This window comes from Trichogramma pretiosum, unplaced genomic scaffold (genome assembly GCF_000599845.2).
Source record: "Trichogramma pretiosum strain Unisexual culture from Peru unplaced genomic scaffold, Tpre_2.0 scaffold10, whole genome shotgun sequence".
Taxonomy (NCBI): Eukaryota; Metazoa; Arthropoda; class Insecta; order Hymenoptera; family Trichogrammatidae; genus Trichogramma; species Trichogramma pretiosum.
The window spans coordinates 733,291-749,379 of NW_019641652.1; the positions used below are offsets into that span (position 1 = coordinate 733,291).

The 16,089-nt window shown below is 39.7% G+C and overlaps 2 protein-coding genes across 2 annotated transcripts; both read right to left on the reverse strand.

Moving 5' to 3' along the window:
• Window positions 1–3,075: 3,075 nt before the first annotated feature.
• On the reverse strand, window positions 3,076–5,152 carry LOC106656385 (tankyrase-1-like; the record flags this gene model as incomplete). Its single annotated transcript, XM_014377335.2, has 1 exon — window positions 3,076–5,152. A coding segment is annotated over exon 1 (1,992 nt), but the record flags the coding sequence as incomplete, so codon positions are not given.
• A 4,483-nt stretch (window positions 5,153–9,635) lies between these two features.
• LOC111693908 (tankyrase-like) lies at window positions 9,636–13,389 on the reverse strand. Its single transcript, XM_023460066.1, has 2 exons — window positions 10,573–13,389; window positions 9,636–10,496 (listed from the first exon to the last, which is right to left on the reverse strand). The coding sequence occupies exons 1-2, from the start codon at window positions 13,321–13,323 to the stop codon at window positions 10,401–10,403; spliced, it is 2,847 nt and encodes a 948-aa protein (XP_023315834.1). The 5' UTR covers window positions 13,324–13,389; the 3' UTR covers window positions 9,636–10,400.
• Between the last annotated feature and the right edge of the window lie 2,700 nt (window positions 13,390–16,089).

Below are 16,089 nucleotides of genomic sequence, written 5' to 3' on the forward strand. Positions count from 1 at the left end.
ATTATTTTTATTTATTATTGTTCGCAAAATCATTGTATCGTAATGAACAGTAATACTCGGTGCTAACGTCTATCTCGATTTGTATGTAACTCGGATCGAATCACCGAGATACATGTACATTGTCAATTGGCGAAAATATTTTCTACTGAGTGAAAATAATCGATATATATATATACCATCTCTGCCGCTGCGAGCGAGCTCCTGAAATTCCGTAAATTCCAGATCTGTTCTCTGTCTCTCTCTCTGGCTTGTATACCACCCGAGAAAATCAGAACGACGAAGCGAAGCTTGCGAGCTTTTGCGCGTCGGCTCTCGTGCGTGGGCGTATTTTTCTCGTATCACTGCAGCGCTGTGCAGTAGTGGCGGCAGTATCAAAATACGAGCGCGGAGCCCCGAGAGAGTTCGCGCGATACATTATCATTCACGAAGTGGCGAAAGTGATATAATGAGCTTGAATTACGATCGCGCGCGCGCGTCGTCGCTTTTGATAATTTATTGTAACGAAACTTTGTTGTATCATACGATATCTCCAAGTACTATCCATGACATCGCTGAGTTAATACATCAGTGAAATATGTGCCCTCTCTCTCTCTCTGTCTGATCGTGATCGTTATTTTATTTTATTATTATTGTTATTAGCGTTATTTTAATTACTTATAATCGTATTCGCTTCTTCGAGCAAACAGTATGTATAAATGACGAAAAAAAAAACAATGAATAAATCCATGATATTACGATAGAAGCGAATACGCGTATCGACGGCGTGAATCGATTATTAATTTGTCGCAAGCTCCGAGTGCTCATTAATTATTCTGCGTCGAGTTGCTCGCGCGCGCGCGCATCGTCCTCCGCTGTTTATAATTTTTGTCATGTCCCGTTTTGGTTCGAGCAAACCTCCGAGAGACTCGAGAGCGAGTTTTTACGCGTGATTTTCATTAGCGAACAATTGATGTTGGCTCGGCCGCGCGCGTGACGTTTCGAGCGCGCCTCGCGCGAAAATTATGTCACGCAGCAGCGCCGGCGGCACAAAACATCGGAGTTATAATGCGAACGCGAAATTCAACGAAATAGTTTAATTCGACGCAGAGACATTGCTTCGTAGTGTAGTGATATTTGAATGTGATGAAAATTATAGATAAACAAATGAATAAAAAACCGAATCGACGAGGCGTCGTAATTTATAAGCTTTGTGAAACTTCTCGATTTTTTGTTGCGTTTCTTCGAAATCAAAGCAAAGTTATTTATCTCTCGTGCACCCGTGCAGGGTATTATAAATCGAAGAAAGCCGATCGATTCGTATAAACATGAAATTCTCAAACTTAGGACTTTTCGCGGCATGTATGTAAGTCCGCACGAGCAGGAGATAAATAGCTTTGTGTACCACTCGCTCTGGTTTTTTTTCGAATTATTAGTATTACTTCTTTTTTTACGCTCGACTTTTTATTCTTACGTAATTTCATTATTCTCTCGGTCGAGAAAACGCGTGATAAATCATCGAATACGTTACGAATGTATACAAAAGTCGGTTCCGACTATCGATCCTACAACAATGTAAAAGCTAAACGTAAAAAAAAATCTGTGTCAGTCGTCGATTATGTGTAGTTTGATTTTTCGTCTCTCTATCTCTATTATACTTTTTTTGTACTCGGTAAACGCCAAGTCGTAATACCCCTCAGTTGTGTCTTGTAAATTATACTTTCTGATAGTGATATTAGAATCGTGAAACTTTTTGTACCTCTTAAGCCGTTTTCATTATCGTAAGAGAAAGAAAAAAAAATATCGTTTGCCAGTATTAGGGCGTAACTCCTTGGACAATGAGTTATCATGTACGTCATAAATATGTGTAAATTTATAATAAAAAATTTAAGAAAAAAACAAACAAACTATGTTTATACATATGTTCGAAAATATATGAAAACAGTGATACGTAAAAAACAATTGGCTCTTTTATTTCCCTGATTCTTCTTTCCTTGTACAAAAAATCTCATCTGCATCGAGCAGTTTTTCAAGGATACACACGCGATGTAACATTTTTTGAGTCAAGAACAATAGTCCTCGGTCGCGTGTACGCTCGGATACATTTTCGTAAATTCTTAACTACGTAAAGGAATAAAAAAACACGTTAACCGACTGCCAGTGTAATATCAGCTTTTACAAGCATATCAACATAATACTCTTATCAATATTTCATTACAACAACTTGTACCACAGTAGATAGTAATATTCAACTGCTGCTTCTGCTCGTCAATGTTCTTTGCGCAACGAGGCGATTGCCTTTATAAAGGGCGCAACGAGTCCAAAACTTGGCCTGGACTATACATAGTTTGTACATTATCCAAGTAGAGCCAATTCCATGGATCTGTATAGCTGCCGCTGTCGCTGCTGCTGTTGCTGCTGCTGGTGATGCCGATGCTCATTTGCATTTGCCCCCGTGCAAATGACACGCGTCGTCGCACTGTGACGAGGATGACAACGACGTGGGGCAAGGCAATCTCCTCGACAGTATTTTATATCATGCGTTCATATAGTTAGCCCCTGAGTATCAAAGTGAAACGAGTACACGATCGGATTGGTTTTTCTTTCTTCTTTACGGGTAACGCGCAAGTTCCGTACTTCGAAACAATTACTAAAATTCGATCGATTGCTTTAATGTTTTATACTCGTGTGTATGGATGTATCTTTTTAATTTTATTTTAATCGTGCGATACAAATGTTATTTAAAATGCAATAAAAATTATGTACAGCAAATCAAAAAACGCCAATGGAATTCCTCGAGCTCCTTTGGCCTAGAAAATAATCATAGAAAGTTGAAAAATACTACAAATTTTATTATGAAATTTTAGAAAAAAATGATAATACCTTTGCTTACGGTGTCACGTCTTTTGGACATTTTATTTCGCAGGGATTTTCAGCCGCCAAGCAAATATTATATAAATCCTTATTTGACAAATTCTTCATGATCATTTCGCAGCAGAGAATCGGCAGTCGGTTGTGCGTCAACTCTATGAATGCCTCCAGTGCCCAGCTCCGGAAAAATTCTCTCGACACGATCTCGCATATCTGCAGCTTGTTAGCGTCGCCGACGGGAACGCGCGTGAGTTGCTTCGCTCCGAACAATTTGAACTTGGCGAATGTTTTCATAATTGACAGGGCATCGCTTCGATACAGCTCGTATCCCCTTTTCTCGAGATTTTCGACGACTGCCAGAGCATTACCAGCTAGTTCTATTTTTGATCTTGAGTTCATACGCTCAAAGCTCTCATCGAAGTCACTCTCAGAGGGAAAAACGAAGCTGGACAGATCAGCGCCTCGATCCAAGAGAAAATCGATCACATCCGGCAAGAGATTCACCACGGCTAATTGCAGTGGTGTCCGACCTCTCTTGTCCCGGGCATCGACGTGTATCTTTTTATGAAATTTGTCGAATATCTCAAAAAATTTCTTCCACTTTGATAATGCAGCGTGAGATCGGCAAAAATAGTGCAGAGAAGTCAGTCCATCCTCATCGGCGAAATTAGGATCTGCGCCTCTTCTCAGCAGTAACTCGGCCATTTTCTCGTTATTGTTATTCAGAGACGATTGCAGCGGTGTTTCGCCTAACTTGTCCCGAGTGTCGACCTCAACCGACAGATGGACTTCGTCACATACGTCGAAAAATATCTGCAACATTGTCATCGTCGGTTCCTCGTCTTTCTTAAATTCGCACACCACGTGGAGAGGAGTCTGCCCATTTTCATTGATCAAATTTGGACTGGCGCCATTTCTCAGCAGCAATTCAACCATCTTCCTGTGAAGGAAGTACATAGCTATGTGCAGCGGTGTCTGACCCCAAAAGTCCCGAGCGTTGATCATTACCATTTGATTTTTTTCGGCGTAGATCTTGAAAAACACCTCCAAGAATCTCGCCGCTTCGTCGTCGTCGGTGCCTTTCTCGACAATCGCGTGCAGTGCGTGCGATCTATACTTGTCGATTACGTTTGGATTGGCTCCTCTTCGCACCAACAATTCGGCCGTCTTATAGAATTTGTGCCTCACAGCTGAGTTGAGTGCGGTCCAACCCCAATCTGTCACGGCGTCGACATCAATCGGTCGTTTGGATTTGTCGCAGATGTCGAAAAATGTCTTCAAGAGCTTCGCGCATTCGTCATCATTAGATTTAGTGCAAATGAAGTGCAAAGGTGTACGTCCGTATGATTCGGCCACATTCGATTCAGCGCCGTTTCTCAGAAGCAATTCAGCTATCTCATTGTGGCGCCAATTTAGAGCCAACTGCAGCGGTGTGTAGCCCCACTTGTCTCGGGCGTCGATGTGCACCTCTTGATTTAATTGGTCGCACATGTCGAAAAAGGTCTCAAAGATTATCGAACCCTTGTCACCTTCGTGCATCGTCGTGCCAAGGACATGCAGAGGTGTGCGTTTAAACTCATCGATCTTGTTGGGATCGGCGCCATATTTCAGCAGCAGTCGCACGATATCTTCGTGACCCCATTCCACAGTCAAATGCAGCAATGGATCGCTCGTTTTTGGCCACAGGCTGTCGGGATCCTGGCCGTTCTCGAGGAATTTCTCGACAGCCTCGCCGCAGTCGTACTTACAAGCCACATGAAAATGCGTTACGCCTCGTTCGTTTGTGTAGTTTACTTCAAATCTGTTGTAGATTCGAAATAGATCGCGCATCGATTCGTTGGAGAAATCGCGACAGCTAGCCGCATGATGAACTGGTGTGGTACGAGCATTATAATCACACTGCTCGCCGCCTGCGGCCTCGTCGACTTGGGCCTCGTCTGTGTAACCGGTGAGAGCCACGAATTCGATGATTAGTTCACTTTCTTTTCCAAGGTACTTTATGGAATCCGAGAGAAACCAATCTATTTCTTCCGGCCAAAAAATTTTTCGGAGATTGGGAAGTTCGCCCTTCCAATTTGTCAGTATTTTATTAAAATGTTCGAGCAATTCAAATTTCTCTGTTTCATTCTCAGCACTGATCTTTTCACGCAAAATTTTAAGGTCTTTCAAACAGTTTGGGTCGCTGGGACCGGAAAACTGATTTTCACACCACTTCACCATAATGTTTTATAGCACGAGAGTCTTAAATACCCGCCAAATTTAAATGTTTACGATAAATTGATTTAAAATATTTACTCTTTTCACGATAATCGCTTGATGCAGACGACGCGATGTTTCTGCTTACGCTGCAGCGTGGCACGCAATGTGTTTCGTGTATACCGAAGCTACTTCTACATGACTTCGGTTGGGCGTGACTTCGTTTTATCGGTTGTATGACTGCTACCAGCGCTGCCACTTCGGTTGGAGTCGGCGCTCAAAAAATCAAATGAAGTCGAAACTGATTAATGTTCTGTAGATGTAGCCTAAACTATATGCCTGACATGCCGCCACATTTTTGAAAGGAGATGAGCCGCGTCAAAATTTTAACACATCGCATGCCACGAAGCTGATTTCAAACGTTTTTCAAATGAACCACAGCGGAAATTTTTTTAAAATAAAGTGCATAATAATGTTGTGAACTGTAATAAAAAGTAAAAAAGTGTAAAAAAAAAGGAGGATTGCTAACGATTTCGGACATGTGATACGTTTTTCTGCACTTTTTTACTTTTTATTACAGTTCATCATATTTGTTTACCAATCATTAAAGAGATAAAAACCCCTATGAATTTAAGCTCATTAAAGTTACATGAATATTGTAAAAACGTGTAAAAAAACATAAAATTATGAAATAATAATCTTAAATGTAACAATTTTTACTCATGGGTTTGAAATTGTTACATCCAGCCCATGACAATAACGTGTGTGGGCGAGCTCGCTGGTGTATGTGTGCTGACGCGTAAGCAAGTGCACACGCACACACACACACACACACACATGCCGACCCATGAGCATAGAAAGCGACGACATATGTAATCAGCATACACGCGTGTACAAAATGACAGCATATACGAGGCTGACTCTCGATTATGTATAACAAGATCCGGGGTATGATCAGCGTATAAATACTAACCGCGGGCGGGAAGAACAAGCTAACTCAAAAACATTAGATGTAGTAGTTTTCATAATTGCTCTCGTTTTGATTGAGACGTGATAATAGCAAAAAGTTGTCTGTCAAAATTGTCACTAGGCTTTAACGGGCTACTTATATCTTTTGAAAAACGTTAAAATTAGCTACTTCGATGTGCAGAAATTTTTTCTTTACCGCGCGATTCAATTCGTTTCGAAAATGTGGTGGTATATCGAGTCAGGTTTCTTTTCAGCTACTAGTGCCGAAATTTTATTGGTTGCGACTGCGCTGGATTTTTTGAGCGCCGACTCGAACCGAAGCGGTAGCAGTCATACAACCGATCAAACGAAGTCACACCCAATCGAAGTCATGTAGAAGTAGCTTCGGTATACACGAAACACATTTCGTGCCTCGCTGCAGCGTAAGCAGAGAGACATTGCGTCGTCTGCGGCAAGTGACTCACGTAGAAAGATTAAATATGCCATAGCAGTCTGATGTAAAAATTGTCATTTTTCTACTGGTTTTTGGTGCTTATGGTATGAGATATTGCATGCAACTAGTTAAAAAATAGTACTTCAATTATACTCGAGGCAATACTTATCTTCGAATTGTGCTACAAATCCTTGTTCTGCAGAAAAAGCATACGTTATACCCGTGAAATTGTATGTGATTGTTTAGTGCGTGTCTGTGTGAATGAACAATGGCTCAAGACGAACAAAGCTGTTTGAAAAAATTGAAAACTTTGCGGGAACAGGTCGATTGGAAGATTAGAAAGGAGCGACACAAATTTTTTCTGCAACTTTATCCCTTAGTGAAGGATTGGAGTGGCCAACTCCCAAATCTCAAGGACATTTTTCGGCCGAAAGAAATCGATTGGCTTCTCACGGATTCTATGAATCATTGCGGTAAAGGAAAAGGTTACGATAGAGAAATATTCGTCAAATTTGTGGCTCGCACAGGCTACAAAGATGAGCCCGAGAACGGTGAGGGTAAAAAGTTATCGTTGTGTCATACCACAGCACTGGATTGTGCGGCTAGACTCGATCCTGAAAAATTCTCCAGCGAATCGGGGAACAAACTTTTCCAAATATACGACAGATTTGAAGTGAACTACACAGACAAACGAGGCATGACGCATTTTCATGCGGCCTGTAAATATGGATGTCACGAAGTCGTCGAGAAATTTCTCGAGCTCGGCCAGGACCCCAATTGCCGCACGAAGAAATGGGGTGATACGCCGCTTATCTTGGCTCTGACCTGGGGCCATGGGAGGGTAGCCGAGTTGCTGCTGCGAAATGGCGCTCAGTTGCATGTGTCCGATGGATTTGGACATACTCCACTTCACTTGATATGCCAGAAAAAATACGATTTCGACTTGGTGAAATTATTCTTCAAAATCTCCGATGAACAACATCAGCTGGTCGAGGTCAATGCCCGGGACAATCAGGGCTGCACACCTTTGCACTATGCTGTAAGGCGGGGTTGCCGCTTCAAAAGGACGACTGAATTGCTACTGAGAAGAGGCGCCAATCCGATTCTGGCTGATGAGGATGGATCGACCCCTCTGCACTTAATTTGCGATACAAGCTGCAATAGTGACGATGCTTGCAGAGATGATAATGATGGCCTGTTGGAGCTATTCTTCAAGATTTGCGACGACCAAAATCAATCTGTGCAGGTCGACGCTCGAGACAAATTAGACATGACACCGTTGCACTATGCTGCAGAACGCCGACTCAAGAAGTCGACCGAAATTCTGTTGAGACGAGGAGCCAATCCAAATTTGGCAATATCTCTTACGCAGCATAAAGGTTACTGCGGATGGACATCTCTTCACTTCATTTGCGGAACAGGCTTCGATGAAGAGTCGTCGATATTCTTGAAGTTTTTTTTCGACCTAAATGACGAAATTCATCAATCGGTAGAGGTCGACGCTGTAAACAAGTACGGTAATGCACCGCTGCACTCCTCCCTCGAATCGCGTCATTTTAGGGTGGCTGAAGTGTTACTCAGAAGAGGTGCCAATCCAAATTTGGCCAACGAGGATGGAGAGAAACTTCTTCATTTAATTTGCTGGATACGCAACGATCTCGAAGTGGCTAAATTCTTGAAAATTTTCTTTGAAATCAATGACGATAAAAATCACCGGGTGAAGGTCGACGCCCGGAACAATGGGGGCCATACACCTTTGCAGTTGGCTCTGGACCATGGCAACAAGGAGGTAGCTAAATTGCTACTTAAAAACGGTGCTGATCCTAATTCGGCCAATGAGGAAGGATCGACCCCTCTACACTTTATTTGTAAAAGACAGCACGAGGATTCAGTGGTAAAATCCTTAAAGATATTCTTCGAGATAAATGACGATCAAAATCGCCAGGTTCTGGTCGACGCCCGGGACAAGTCCGGCAAGACACCGCTGCAATTAGCTGCAATGAATTTGTTGCCGAATGCGATCGATATACTTTTAGATCGTGGTGCTGATCTGTCCAAATTTGCTTTTCCCTCCCAAAGTGACTTCGATCAGTCCTTTCAAAATCGAACTAGTGTATGTCCGGTTAATTTAAAAGCTCTGTGTGATGTTATGGTCGTCGTCGAGCGACTTGAAAAAAAAGGATACGAGCTGAATCGACATGACGCCCTAATAATCATGAATTTATTCGCCAAGTGTGGATTTTTTGATAGGTCAGAATCACTCGAATTTTGGCTCAATAACGAAGAGTTCGTGGAAGAAGCAAAAGATATAATATTATGCAGAACTGATGAAAATGAGGATAATAAGAAGTTGTCAAGAAAAGTTAAAGACTCATTGGGACATTTGAGTATGTCGCTTTTCGATTTACTTCTAGTGCCACTTGAAAAGGCGAAAAAACTGTTCACATATAATGACTACTCAGATTTGGCGGAAAATGACTATTGTTGGGATAATATTGAAGAAAAACAACGCCAGGCTTGTTTAGTGCATCTGGGTGAAATAATGTCGAGAGGATTTTTCCGGAGCTGGGCACTGGAGCCATTCTTGGAACTGACTCACAATCGACTACCAATTATTTGCTGTGAGCTGATCATCAAGAATTTGATGAATGAGGATATATATAATATTTGTGTGGCTGCAGAAATTGCTTCATCAGAAGAAAAGCAAAATTTGTGATAGTATGACGACTGAATTATATATTTTTTTACAAAACATATTTTTTTAACGCTCTGTCACGGTTGTTATTTCATAAACAAAGACTAAAATGGATATACTTCATACTTTTTTATTGATAGTGTTAAAATTTATTTGTTATGTTTTATATTTTATAAATGAAACTTAGATTTTTTTATATCAAATCAAAATTAGATGCGTTACCATGCCGCACGTGCACATTTCTTTTTTTGATGACTATCTTCGAATGTTTATGACTAGGAAACTATGCAGCATTTTTGTACAAGAAAATGTGTAAAAAAGTTAATAATATAGGGGAGAGGCTGGTAATTGGAACATGGCTGGTAACCATGACACCCTCATAAAAAATGCAATTTCCAACTTAAAATTATGAAATAAATTTTGTTATAATCCTTTCATCATTTATGATATTTGTACGGAAAGAAAATTTTTTCAATCCATTTTTTCCATCAATAAAAAAATTGGTGAAAATTTTTGACTAAAAAATCCAGTATCGCCAATATTTCAACCGAGACTTTTTGACTCGGCGGAAGTTGTTTAAACATTATAAAACTTATTAAAAGCCCATATGATTCTTATATGAAATAGAAAATCTACAGTATCTTTGCTATTCTCGAATAGTGAAAGTTATCTCAGCACATAAAATGTATATCAAAATCTTCAAAGTAGTATAAAAATGTAATGACAATTTGATTTATTTTAAGAGAAAGAAGATGTTATTACAAAGCCATTATTATGTACAGGTATAAATTATATATAATAATACTATAATAAAACTACAATAATATTATAATAGTGCTACAATCAGCTGTATCTTGGCTATCTACGTACGGATATGTCTATCTTTTATATATCTATATATACATAAAAACATACCAGCGGATAGCTTGAATCCACACATTTTTATTCATATAATTTAATATCTTCCTCGACGAACTAATTAAAGAGATATTTAATTTTGAAGATGAACTTTGTCGTGATTTCGCCACTTAGCACCGCCTCGTCTGCTTATAAATACCAACCTAGATACGCTAAATCTATACTATCACTATCATCGTCCAGCTACCTTAATGAGCTGAGTTTTCTTTTAAATAATAACACATGTCAGGTCTTTTCCTCCAAACTGTGTACATAAATTTACAATATATCTTTTTAATTTTATTTTCATCGTGTAATACAAATGTTATTTGAAGTTCAATAACATATTATTGAATCGATTTTTCAATAATGTATCCTTGAATCGATATTATTGTATCGATTTTTGGAAATATCGAATTTTGGAACAAGTACATATAACATTTCTTGAGCTTCTTTGGCCTAGAAAATGATAATTTGGCGAGTTAAAACATACAATATAATTTTTTTATGAAGTTTAAGAAAAATATGATAATACCTTTGGGTACGGTGTCGCGTGTTTTGGCTGTTTCCTTTCGCAGCGATTTTCAGCCGCCAAGCAAATGTTATATAAATCCTCGTTATTCAGATCTTTGAAGATCTTCTCACAGCAGGGGATTGGCGGTCGGTACTGAGTCAGATCCAAGAATGATTCCAGTGCACAGCTCCAGAAAAATCCTCTCGACATTTTCTCGTAGAGATGCACAGCACAAGCCTTTCTAAAATGTTTAGAGAGCTCCTTAAATTCCGTTGAGCGCGCGAGGTCCAAGTAATCCGAGTATTGGAAAAGTTTCGCAGCCTCTGTGGGTTTTAACCGGATCAGGTCGTGGAGAGACAGACTTTGACGCTCTACTACCTTTTCGGCTGCATTCGGTATCTCGTTCATTTGCTCCTCGCTCCTCTCGACTTCATTCGAAACCTCAATTTGTTCTTGGTCCTTCTCACTCTCCTTCTCGCCAACGTCATCCTCGATCTCCGTATCAACATCATCATCAAAAACAACATCATAACTTATCATTACTTGTTTCGCTTCCCGTGATAACTGAATGCGTTCGAACAAATTTCTAAGTCCCTCCGACTTTTCGAACATTCCATACTTGGCGAATAATTTCATGATTGCCAGGGCGTCGCTTAGATACAGCTCGTATCCTCTTTTCTCGAGATTTTCGACGACTGCCAGAGCATTACCAGCTAGTTCTATTTTTGATCTTGAGTTCATACGCTCAAAGCTCTCATCGAAGTCACTCTCAGAGGGAAAAACGAAGCTGGACAGATCAGCGCCTCGATCCAAGAGTAAATCGATCACATCCGGCAAGAGATTAACCACGGCTAATTGCAGTGGTGTCCAACCTCTCTTGTCCCGGGCATCGACCTGTACCTTTTTATGAAATTTGTCGTCTATCTCAAAAAATGTCTTTAACTTTGATAGCATTGTGCGAGATTGGCAAAAATTGTGCAGATAAGTCATCCCATCCTCGTCGGCCAAATTAATCTGGGCACCTCTTTTCAGCAGTATTTCGGCTACCTCCTTATTGCAACCATTTAGAGCTATCTGCAATGGTGTCTCGCCCGACTTGTTTCGAGCATCGACCTGCACGACTCGATCAACTTCGTCGGACATCTTGAAAAATGTTTCCACAAAATCACTGTCGAGATTTTTCACAGCATACCCGACAATTGAATGCAAAAGTGTACATCCACGCTTGTTGACCAAATACGGATCTGCGCCTCTTCTCAGCAGTAACTCGGCCATCTTCTTATTATCGTTATTCAGAGACGAATGCAGCGGTGTTTCGCCAAACTGGTCCAGAGTGTCGACCTCAACCGACAGATGGACTTCGTCACATAGGTCGAAAAATATCTGCAACATTTCCATCGTCGGTTCCTCGTCTTTCTTACATTCGCACATCACGTGGAGAGGAGTCCGTCCATTTTCATTCGTCAAATTAGGATCGGCGCCATTTCTCAACAGCGATTCAACCATCTTCCTGCGGACACGATACAGAGCTATGTGCAGGGGTGTCTGGCCCCAAAAGTCCCGAGCGTTGATCAGTACCATTTGATTTTTTTCGGCGTAGATCTTGAAGAACACCTCCAAGAATCTCGCCGTTTCGTCGTCGTCGGTGCCTTTCTCGACAATCGCGTGCAGTGCGTGCGATCGATACTTGTCGATTACGTTTGGATCGGCTCCTCTTCGCACCAATAATTCGGCCGTCTTATAGAATTCGTGCCTCACAGCTGAGTTGAGTGCCGTCCAACCCCAATCGGTCACGGCGTCGAGATCAATCGGTCGTTTGGATTTGTCGCTGATGTCGAAAAATGTCTTCAAGAGCTTCGCGCATTCGTCATCATTAGGTTTAGAGCAAATCAAGTGCAAAGGTGTATATCCATATGATTCGGCCACATTCGACTCAGCGCCGTTTCTAAAAAGCAATTCAGCTACCTTATTGTTGCACCGATTCAGAGCCACCAGTAGCGGTGTGTAGCCCCACTCATCTCGGGCGTCGATATGCACCTCTTGATTTAATTGGTCGCACATGTCGAAGAAGGTCTCAAAGATTATCGAGCCCTTGTCACCTTCGTGCTTCGTTTTCCCAAGGACGTGCAGAGGTGTGCGTTTATGCTCATCGATCTTGTTCGGATCGGCGCCATATTTCAGCAGCAGTCGCACGATATCCTGGTGACCCCGTTCCACTGCCAAGTGCAGCAATGGATCGCTCGTTTTTGGCCAGAGGCTGTCGGGATCCTGGCCTTTCTTGAGGAATTTCTCGACGGCTTCGACGCAGTCGTACTTACAAGCCACATGAAAATGTGTTATGCCTCCTTCGTTTGTGTAGTTTACTTCAAATCTGTCGTATATTTGAAATAGATCTCGCATCGATTCGTTGGAGAAATCATGCCACCAGCTATCCGCATAATGAACTGGTGTAGTACGAAGCGACCGTTGCTTGCCGCCTGCGGCCTTGTCTTTGTAACCGGTGCGAGCCACGAATTCGATGATTAGTTCACATTCTTTTCCAAGGTACTTTATGGAATCCGAGAGATGCCAATCTATTTCTTCCGGCCAAAAAATTTTTCGGAGATTGGGAAGTTCGCCCTTCCAATTTTTCATTACTTCATGAAATTGATGGAGCAATTTTAATTGCTCTCTTCTATTCTCAGCAGTGATTTTCTTACGCTTTAATGTAAGGACTTTCAAACTGTTTGGGTCGCTGGGACCGGAAAACTGATTTTCACACCACTTCACCATAATGTTTTATAGCACGAGAGTCTTAAATACCCGCCAAACTTAAATGTTTACGTTAGATTGATTTAAAATATTTACTCTTTTCACTAATCACTTGATGCAGACGACGCGATGTTATTCTGCTTACGCTGCAGCGCGGCACGCAATGTGTTTCGTGTATACCGAAGCTACTTCTACATGACTTCGGTTGGGCGTGACTTCGCTTTATCGGTTGTATGACTGCTACCAGCGCTGCCGCTTCGGTTGGAGTCGGCGCACAAAAATTCAATGAAGTCGCAACTGATTAATGTTCTGTAGAAGTAGCCTACAATGAACCTGACTCGACATGCCGTACCGCCACTGATTTCAACTTTATTCGAAATGTATAAAGAGAATAGAGTTTAAGCCATTTTAACACTGGAAGACAATTTTGCAGATAAATTTTCGCTATTGTAAATAGCGACGAGAAATAATATGAAAACGCTACTATATATTATGTTTTTGAGAGTCCTCTTTGCAACAGTCGAAAAATTATCTAAATCAACGAGTGCTCATTGCTATGTAGGTATTTAAAATTGTATAAATTATGTACATCATAAAAATTACCAATTTAGCAATAAATTTTTGAGGTCATATCTTTTTTCATTCGTATTTTTGAATTCTTTATCATATGAAAAGAATATTTAACGTGCTCTCTAACTATGTAGTTTACAAAACTATACTTAGTTTATTCAAAATAATTTTTATTTATAACAAAACATCGTCTAGAATAAAAAAAATTCATTTTTAAATTTCCCTATTTTTCTTTTCGAAAACTATTGAGTTTAGAGAAAAAAATTACGAAATAACACGCTCAAATTTTTTTAGAATTTTTCAGAATTTTCGAAGGTGATTTTAGTTAACCGAATTTCTTATATTTTCCAAAAATTGAAAAATCGTCTTCAAGAATTGTGTCAATAAATTCCGGCGAATGAGTTTTATGGTAAAACCTTTCCAATTTCTGCGGTCTACGATGACGGTCTACTTGTGCTTTATTATTTCACCACCACCTCTAATGCCTCTTTCCTCATCGGCGACGAAAACGAACACAACTCTCAGGCCCGGCCCTGTGGTACTGTTCATGAAAAATTTATACGAGTTTTGTATTAAACTTTCATTGGGTACTGTTCATATAAATAATTTTCATTAGTCGCTCCTCATATTTTATTGTTAATTATGTAACGCTCATCTGATCATTTTAATTTGTTTTTTGTGTCATCATTCATTTACTTTTGCTTGTTCGTATTGAAAAAAAATGATACAGACAGTGTCAAAGAAATATCATGAACATTAACAAAATTATTCATTCAGATATCGTGAAATTAGATGAGAAAACCTGGAAATGTTTGGATGTCAGGAGTTTCTTTATTTCTATTTACTGTAAAATGCAATTTTTTGTGGCCAGCTCAAAATTTGCGTACACAATCTATAGAAAGATTATTTATTTTATCATACTTATCGTCTCTGAAATGTTTTTAATAAATAAAAAATCCTGAAGAAGAATATCCTATTTTGAAATATAATTATCGAAGTATTATAAACGTATCAATTCTTTTTAATATTAGACTATGTACAAAAAAGCTGTGCAAGTATTTGAGGGATTTAAAAAAAGTCAATACTTACAATAACAATGTAATTGAAGGTATTATTCAAATGATAGTGTTTGCATGAATCAGTATGCCTTTTATCAGAGTAAGGTGAGTGAATTACCTCCATTAAGATTGCATTCAATTCACTCATTCTGTTGAAATAATAATTCATCAACCTTATTTTTAGGTAAATATGTGCATGACAATAGTTTTGAAATTATTTGAAAGCAGTGACTCATCATGAACAATTATTTGATATAATAATTGAGAAAGATTTCTGATTTGGTACTATTGAAAAGAGTAATAATAACCTTTTTTCAAAAATTAACTAAACTAGAAAAATGTCTTTCATTGCTTTATAATGTGGCTATACCCTATAATTTTGTCATGATTAATTTTAGATAACCAAACACAAAACAGTTTTACCATTGAAGTTCGCACTTTTTCCTGGCGAAAAAAATCTGTTTTTCCGTTCACCCTATTTGGATACTAATCCATTTTCAACATTGAGGCCAGGGTACCTACATCTCCCATTCACTATAGTGATATGCAAGGGTTTTTGGAGTTCAATAATCTACGCTCTGATGATTGACTCAACCGCCATATATTTATATTGAAATCCGAATCACTTCGGGCCCGAGTTCTACCTCAGCAGTCGAAAAATTCCCTATCTGATATCGTTATGTCTTAGCAGGCAGGCAGCGTATGCATAAATAACTTCAACTCTATGCATAAAGCATCAAAGTGTAAGTCTGCACTAAGTCTTCATCACTATTTTATATTATATTGAGTGAAAAAATTTGCCAACCTTTTGGAGAAGCCAATATCATTCAAGACATTTTCGAATTAACTACACAAGAAAAAAATTCAGTGCTTAGTATATGAGAATATTAGAGCTGTAAAAATTTTCTGGAAAACGAGAAAATTTGAAGACATTTAAACGTTCAATGTTTAGGATATTGGATAGACGAACCACCAGAAATTTGAGCGAAGCAAGAACTTTACCACTGATTTCAGCTGACACTCTTAAATTTAGTAAAAGCTCCCTTAGCGAACGCCTTTCAATAGCGGACAAATCTTGCGGTCCCGGTAACAATACTATGTTTCTTATGGTATTAGCATGTTTTAAAAGTATACACAAACACCTCTTAACAGTAGACAC